Source organism: Lagopus muta, chromosome 11 (genome assembly GCF_023343835.1).
Source record: "Lagopus muta isolate bLagMut1 chromosome 11, bLagMut1 primary, whole genome shotgun sequence".
Taxonomy (NCBI): Eukaryota; Metazoa; Chordata; class Aves; order Galliformes; family Phasianidae; genus Lagopus; species Lagopus muta.
The window spans coordinates 1698858-1707175 of record NC_064443.1 but is presented as its reverse complement, the minus strand read 5'-3'; the positions used below and the strand labels follow the sequence as shown (position 1 = coordinate 1707175).

Genomic DNA, 8318 nt, shown 5'->3' with positions numbered 1-8318 from the left:
GTTTAAAATGAGCCGGCAGAGAAGAGCAGGGAACTTTTGCTGAGGCTCCGGGAGAGAAGAACAGTTTGCTTCCTGTAGAAGAAGGGACAGGCAACTCAGGGGGAGCACACAGAAGTGGTCAGGATCATGCAGGGAGAAACTTAGAAAGATGAAAGCCCAACATGAACTGAAGGTGGCCACTGTAGGAAAAGAGAACAAAAAACCTTTTTACAAATATGTTAACAACAAGAGGAGGGCTAAGGAGGATTTCATCCTTTACCAGATGGGGTGGGGAACATGACTACTGTGGATAAGGAAAAGGTTGAGGTTCTCAGTGTCTTCTTTACACCTGTCTTTAGAAGTCAGACCAATTATTCTCAGGTACTCCACCCCCTGACTTGGAGGTCTGGGATGGAAGCAGAATAAGGCCTGTGTGGGTTCATGAAAGGCAGGTCCTGCTCAATCAACCTGATCTCTTTCTATGATCAGGTGATCTGCCTGGTAGATGAGGCAAAGGCTGTTGATGTAGTTTAACTTCAGCAAAGTCTTTGGCACTGTCTCCTGCTGATTCTTCTGGAGAAACTGGCATCCCGTGGCTGGGATGGGTAAAGCAGTGGCTGAAGGGCTGGGTGCAGAGCGGCGGTGAATGGAGTTAAATGCGGCTGGCGACCTGTCACGAGTTGTGTTGCTGTGAGAGTTAGATTGTGTTTTTGCCAATGTCATGCTTGTATGATCTTTGTTATCAGTATTCCACACCGTAACAGCACGTGAAGCACCGGGAGCTGGAGTCAGAGCTCCGGTACCACGGGCTGCTGCATTGCCGGTGCCTGGTTCTCACAAGAGAAGAACTGCGTACCCTAGAGGGCCTTGTGTTTCTGTTCTCCATTCAGCGGGAAAGATAAAACTGCTTGCAAGTCACAAGACTGCTCTTTTTCTGCAGCTCGTCTCAGCAGTGCGTGCTCCCCAGCTGTCTTGCCTTCAGCTTTAGAGTAAGGCCTTTGGTTTTGGACACTCTCATTTTATTTGATTCATTAGCCTCAACTCCAATTGTATGTATTGTATTGTGCTATCTTGCATTCCAACATCATAGTTAGTAAATCAGTGTTCTCCCTCAGCTTGTTGCCACTGTTTTGCTTTTAGGCCCATCTCCCTACCCTTCCCCCTGTATCCCCTTCCCCCTTTCCCTGGGCGTGGGTCTATGGGTCCCCTGCCCCATCAGTCACGGAACCGGTCCGAATGGGCCTGTAAACCTTTGACACAGCCCCCCACCCTCTTTTTTTGGGGGGGGCTGTGGGCCTGCTGTTCCCCTGCCACGGACACAGACAGATCTAGAGATAACTGTGACAGCAGTAGAAACTTCTAATACTAGGGCATAGGCCTTTACTGAACTTGTAACCTTCTTACAAAGCAGTTGCTGCAAGAAGGATGCTGAGCAGCAGAACAGAGCAGAAGCTAGGCCATGGACCGGGGTAAGAAATTAACACAGAGGGCTTGAGCAGCACCAACCATGTTCAAACACAAGCAATGTGAGCTTTTGCAAAGGAATATGCGAGGGAAAAACTGCTGAATAAATGTAAATACAGAATTAAGTTTATGCTTGCTAGCGCAGCATAATAGGGGTCATAAATCAGGAATTGGGGCTCAGTAACTTTAGGTATTTTGTTACAGGTTTATTCTTAAACATGTCCTTTCTAAGTAGTAAGGGAAGGAAAAATACAGAGCAGGGTAAGAAAGGCTTGGCATAGGATGAAACAGGCATAACAGCTTCAAGAAATACTGCCCTCCTGTATGCATGGAGATGTACAAAATGATCCTGAAAACGTGAGGCTCGTGGTACCTCTCATATGGGAAGACGAGTTATTAACTGTTGCATGGATTGAACGCCTGGAGTACTTGGCCAGTAGGAAACAGTAAAAACCTGTGATGGGAGAAAGAGGTATAATATAGTGTCCATACATATATGTATATATAATATGAGAAGTGTTCAACTGACCGTGCGCCCAATGTCTCCCTGCCCTAAGGGGTTGCCCACCCACTGTTGCAGTAATGAATAAAAACTTTGCTGCTTCACTGAGATCATTTCCTGATCAGAAACCATTGGAGTTGAGCGCCTCTCACTTTCCCAGGGGTCGGGATTGGGGCCCATCGTGTTTAATATCTGTATTGATGTGCAGCTGAGGTCATCCCCAGGCTTCCGTATCCCCGGGAATGGTACAGCCAACATAAATCACAGACTGACAAGCTATTGGTGCTTTCTTCTTTGTTATTCCGCATCCCACAGGCAGCACAGGACTTCACCAGACCGGGAGCATCAGGGTCCTTGGGGGATTCCACAGCAGCCGATGGAAGCCGGCCCAGGCAGCCAGGGGGGGCCCGGACTCGAAGCCCCCCCTCAACATCCCTCGCTGCAGTGCCTGTCGTTGCCTTTGTTCGCTCTACACCCCTTGCCTAGTTCATAATTAAGCAAACGCCGTTCTGAAACAACTCCAAAGAAGGATGTTCCACATCAATGGAAACGATTTTGCAGGAGCACCACGCTAAGGTGGAAACTTCGGTTCAAGGCTACTTTTGGTGCGGGTCTCGTAATGTAGAAGGAGTAGATGGGGCTGTGATCTGTGACACAGAAACGTGGGACAAAGCGGGAGCGAGGCTGTCGGGTGCAGCTACGCGCTCTGTGGCTAAAGACCTTTTGGGGCCCCGGAGATCCATTTGCCCTTTAGACACCAGACTGGTGAGCCCGAGGAAGGAACCAGACTTGCAACCCCCCGATCCACAGGATGTTTGGCATATGATCTGCAATAAATATGATATATATGATAAGTAATTTCAGTGATTTAAAGTAAATAAATAAATACATACACTTCCCTCTGAAAGCAAGCAAGCAAGCAAGAAAGCAAGAAAGAAAGGGAGAAAGAGAGAAGGAAAGAAAGAGAAGGAAACAAAGAAAGAGAGAAGGAAGGGAAGGGAAGGGAAGGGAAGGGAAGGGAAGGGAAGGGAAGGGAAGGGAAGGGAAGGGAAGGGAAGGGAAGGGAAGGGAAGGGAAGGGAAGGGAAGGGAAGGGAAGGGAAGGGAAGGGAAGGGAAGGGAAGGGAAGGGAAGGGAAGGGAAGGGAAGGGAAGGGAAGGGAAGGGAAGGGAAGGGAAGGGAAGGGAAGGGAAGGGAAGGGAAGGGAAGGGAAGGGAAGGGAAGGGAAGGGAAGGGAAGGGAAGAAGGGGGGAGGGGGGCAGAGCAGGGGAGGGGTGGAGGAAGGGAGGGAGGAAGGGAGGAAGGATTGAAGGAAGGAAGGGAGGATGGGAGGAAGGCAGGAAGGAAAGTGTGTCCGTGGAAGGGCAACGGGGCAGGAAAGGGTCTGGAACAAAAGTCCCATGAGGAGGGGCAGAATGAACTGGGGTTGTGCAGTCTGGAGGAGGCTCGGGGGAGGCCTCACCACGCCGTATAACTCTGCAAAAGGAGGCTGTAGCAAGGAGGGGGTCTGCCTCTTCTCCCAGGTAGCAGCATTGGGACGAGGGGGAAAGGCCTGCAGTTGCACCAGGGGATCCCCACTGGATCTGAGGAAGAACGTCTTTGCTGAAAGAGCGGTCGGGCACTGGCACAGCTGCATGGGGAGCTGGGGGAGTCAGCGCCCATGGAGGCGTCCCAGAACCGTGGGGATGTGGCACTGAGGGACGTGGGCAGGTGGGGGGTGGACGGTGGGACCTGGGGATCTTTGGTCTTTGCCAACCACAGGGACGCTGTGATTCTGTGAATCGAGTCATTTATTGTAGCGAGAGGTAATGAGCAGCAAGCAACAAAAAGTCACGGGAACAGCTGAGCGCTTGGTTGGGATACTGCTGGAGCCACAGGCCCGGCAGCACTCAGGTGGGGATAGGAGGGTGGACGTGTCACCCAGTGCCTTCAGCAGCACCAACACGCCGGGTTCCAGCGGCGCTGCGTCCGGCACCGGGCCCCTCACCCTGCGCTGGCTGCAAGAGCCTCCGCCCTGCTGCCTGGGTGCCCTCAGCCCCGGTGAGGTGTGATGGCATCACAGAGGGTGGCACGGAACGGCCACTGTGACCTGCGGGGTGCAGAACAGAGCCGAGGCTGCGGGGCTCAGGCCGAGCTCAGTGCGACTTGGTGAGGTGAGCAGGGAGGAAGGGGCTGCCTGAGGCTGCCCAGGGAGGAGGGTTCCCCAGCGCTCGGGGCCGGAGCTGAGAACTCAGCCTCGTCCCGCTTCTCCCCTAGGTTGTCACGCGGAGGAGAAAGCCTGGTTTTGCTGGGACAGACACTCTGCGAGTGCTCGCCGTTTGTGCACACGATGTCCGAGGGGACTCAGGATGCCACCGGCTCGAGTGAGCCAGGTGAGAGCAAAGTATCCCTGCACGCACCCCTCCACGGCCACCAGCCCTGCCCCTCAGCTGGCACGCTGGCACACAGCAGCCCCTGGGACAGCCCTGGGAACACCTGGCCCGGCAAGCTGCTCACTGCTGTTTCTCTCTCCTCTCCAGCATGCGTGCTCTGTGGCCGAGTGGATAACCAGAAATCCATCTTCGGCAGGAGATACGAGATGTATGGGATGTGTTTCCATGCATTTTGTGTGGTGAGTTCCCTCGTGCCTCCTGACACCTTCCTCCAACCAGTGCTTCCCTTCTTTCGGCATTAATAACATCATGCTCTTTCCTCCTCTACAGGGATTTGCCAACGGTCTTTGTCAACATGGAATAGACAATCAAAATAAAGGTCTGTTCCACGTTGAAGACCTCATACGCACCGTGAGGCAGGCAGAGCAGACGGTGAGCACCGCACCGGAACAGGCAGCTTGGTGCCAGCGGAGGCATGGCTGAGCTTAGCCTGGTCCAAAGAAAGCAATCCCAGCCCTTCCAGCCAGCCCCAAGAGAAATCCCTGCTCTTGCAGACCAGCCCTGTTCAGCAGGCAGCTCTGCAGAGTGCCAGCCAGCCCTGCCCCCATCCCGTGCCCTGCACAGAGGTGCGGGGCCCGCTGCGTAGGCCCTGAGCCTGCAGCTGATGGGAAATGCTCTGCTCTTTACAGCTCTGCTTTGTTTGTGGCCAGCGCGGGGCCACCATCACCTGCGCGGAGACGGGCTGCGACCGCAGCTTCCATTTCCCCTGCGCCAACGAGGGTCAATGCGTCACCCAGCACTTTGACCGACACTGGTAAGGGCTGCCAGGCATCGCCTGTGGGCCTCCAACCCCTGCTTCAGCACCAGCCAAAGAAGCGAGGAGCGCGCCGTGATGCCTCCCAGCAGCCTGGCAGAGCCACAGCCAAGGCCTGGGGCTCCTTCCTGTTCCTCTGCCCTCCTGGCAGCACTTCTCACCTTGCCCGTCCCTCCCACCTTCCTCCAGGTCCTTCTGCTGGGAGCACCTCCCCCAGCAGCCAGTGGAGACAGCGCCAACGCAGGACACGACCTGCATCATCTGCATGGAGCCCGTGGGGGTCTGCAGGTCGTACAGCACCATGGTGTGCCCTGCCTGCCAACACGCCTGGTTCCACCGCGCCTGCATCCAGGTAGGAGCTCTCCCCTCGCCCAGCAGGCAGGCAGGCGCTCAGCAGCACCAGGCCTGGCTCACGCTCACACTGCTTGTGTTTCTGCTGCAGGGAATGGCCAAGAGCGCTGGGCTTCGCTGCTTCCAGTGCCCTCTCTGCCGAGACAGAGAGGTCTTCATTCAGGAAATGATCAACCTGGGCATCCACATCCCAGCCAGGTGGGTGGCCTTCAGCCAGCTCTCGACACATGAGGGCACAAGAGCTGTGCCTGCCCAAGGACTGCCCCAGCAGGCCTGGCCCTTGGCTGCGGGGGTGGCTTTGCTCAGTCTTACTCTACAGGCACTGGCAGCTCATCACATTCCCTCCTTTCTCTGGCAGAAAACCAAAGTGGGAGAACAACCGTGCCTACGCATCCCTGGGAGTTAGGCATCGGCGCTGCGATGCCAGCGACTGCCGTTACCCAGGCGGCAGGGAACGACAAGAGGGAGACGGGTGAGTTACCTCAGCAGCCCTCTGGGGCTCGGTGTGGGATCGCAGCCTCACCACGGGCTGGGAGAGCACAAACTGAGCACCAGAGCTGTGCCGGGCGCTCCCTGGCTCAGCTCACTTTGTCCTCACGGCCACAACCCGCTGTTTTCTCCAGGCCCTGGCAGCTGCTCCTCTGCAGCTCCTGCGCTGCACAAGGCACCCATCGACTCTGCTCCAACCTGAGTCTGAGCACAACCAGATGGGAGTGCAACACCTGTGCTGGAGAGGGCATCGGTAAGAGGCAAACGGCCGCGTGCTGCTGGGCTGGGGCCAGGCGAGGCCTTGCTCAAGTCCCTTTGGCCCAGGAGGGATGAGAGCCTGTCCCACCCCGGGGCTGGACATCTGTCCCGCTCACCTTCCTGCCTCCCCTTACAGCCTCCAGCACCAATGCGGACAGCGCTGGCCCCAACACCACCAGCCAGCAGGGACTGGGGCCATCCCAAGGCCCTACAGGACAGGAGAGCAGCAGCTCCAACACCACCAACCAGGCACCATCGGGACCAGATCACAGCTCCCAGGTGCCTGAGCCGCTCTCCGGGCAGACACAGCGGGCCAGGACTCGGAGCCGCTCGCCTCTGGACCATCGGGCTGCAGAGACCAACAGCCAGCCCCAGAGACGCCGCAGGAGCCGGTCCAGGCGGCGACGGCCAGCCTGGGGCCGAAGCCGCTCCCGGGTTCCACGTGGGGCCCGGAACATCAACCGCCGGCCCCACTGATGTCATAGGAGCGGCCGTGTGCCAGCTCCAATTGCTGTATAAAGTCATCAAAGTCCATCAATAAATCTGACAGTTCCATCATGCCACTGTCGGTTTGGTTCTTCTCTGCCTTTCCCGATGTGGGCAGCTGTAGGGGCTGCAGCCACAGGGATCCCTTCCCTGCAGCACCCAACCCACTCCTTCCTCCCCGTGGCTGGGTTCAGGCTGAGCTGGGCTCTGGCCCTGACTCCAGCGGAGCACAACGTTTCCAACATGCAGTGTGGAGGAGGCCAGGCTGGCAGCTGCAGCCCATTCTGGGGGTGTTTCTTTCATCATGGGGACGTTGCTGCATTTGGCAGACCCGCGGCTGCTGCCGGCTGTGGGGTGGGCCAGGAGCCGGGCCTTCCTCCTGGGCTAGGCGCCACGTATCCCACACCTCGTCCAGGACAGCTCTGCGGCACTCCCCGTGGATTCAAGCAGCCGTAACTCAAAAAGCCTGGTCCGCTCGGTTGCGGCGCGCATGCGCACCGTCCCGCTGCACGCTGGGAGCTGTAGTTTCGGCCGGAAGGGCGGCGCCGCCTGTTTCGCGGTTCGCCGTGCGTCCCTGTAGCGCTCCGACGACCGCGGGTCATCAGGCCGGAACGCTGATAGCAGATGTGGCCCCGGAGAGCCCGGCCTTTTGGGGGGCCTGAAAAGAATGCGCTTCGCCCTTCGGCTGAGCATACGGGCCGAGTGAGCAATGCTGTAGAGCATAAGCTCAGCGGTTGGGCCCTGCAGCCAAGGCCGGGGACCTCTGGGTGAGTGCGTGTGTGCTGCAGAACCATAGAATCACAGAATGGCCTGGGTTGAAAAGGAGCACAGTGCTCATCCAGTTCCAACCCCCTGCTGTGTGCAGGTCACCAACCAGCAGCCCAGGCTGCCCAGAGCCACATCCAGCCTGGCCTTCAATGCCTGCAGGGATGGGGCATCCACAGCCTCCTTGGCAACCTGTGCCAGTGCCTCACCACCCTCTGGGTGAAAAACTTCCTCCTGATATCCAACCTAAACCTCCCCTGTCTCAGTTTAACACCATTCCCCTTGTCCTATCACTATCCACCATTGTAAACAGCTGTATCCCCTCCTGTTTACATGCTCCCTTTAAGTACTGGAAGGCCACAATGAGTTCTCCCTGCAGTCTTCTCTTCTCCAAGCCGAATAAGCCCAGTTCCCTCAACCTTTCGTCACAGCAGAGCTGCTCCAGCCCTCTGCTCATCTCAGTGCCTCCTCTGGCCCCACTCCCAGAGCTCCACGTCCTTGCTGTGCTGGGGGCCCCAGGCCTGGACGCAGCGCTGCAGATGGGGCCTCACAAGAGCCGAGCAGAGGGGGACGATCACCTCCCTCTCCTGCTGGCTGCCCCTTTTTCATGCAGCCCGGAACACAGCTGGCCTTCTGGGCTGCAGGCGCACACTGCTGCCTCATGGCCAGCTTCTCGTCCGCCAGGACCCCCAGGTCCTTCTCTGCAGGGCTGCTTCCAGGAGATCTTCCAGTTTGTATAAATACATGGTATTGTCCTGACCCAGCACCTGCACTTGGCCCTATTGGATCTCATTAGGTTTTCATGGGCCCACTTCTCCAGCCTGTCCAGGTCCCTCTGG

At 57.0% G+C, this 8318-nt stretch overlaps 1 protein-coding gene across 1 annotated transcript; it reads left to right on the top strand.

Moving 5' to 3' along the window:
* Positions 1–4434: 4434 nt before the first annotated feature.
* On the top strand, positions 4435–6886 carry LOC125698689 (PHD finger protein 7-like). The gene is made up of 6 exons (XM_048957356.1): positions 4435–4748; positions 5006–5130; positions 5320–5679; positions 5840–5953; positions 6105–6223; positions 6365–6886. The coding sequence occupies exons 1-6, from the start codon at positions 4626–4628 to the stop codon at positions 6703–6705; spliced, it is 1182 nt and encodes a 393-aa protein (XP_048813313.1). The 5' UTR covers positions 4435–4625; the 3' UTR covers positions 6706–6886.
* The last annotated feature ends 1432 nt before the right edge of the window (positions 6887–8318 follow it).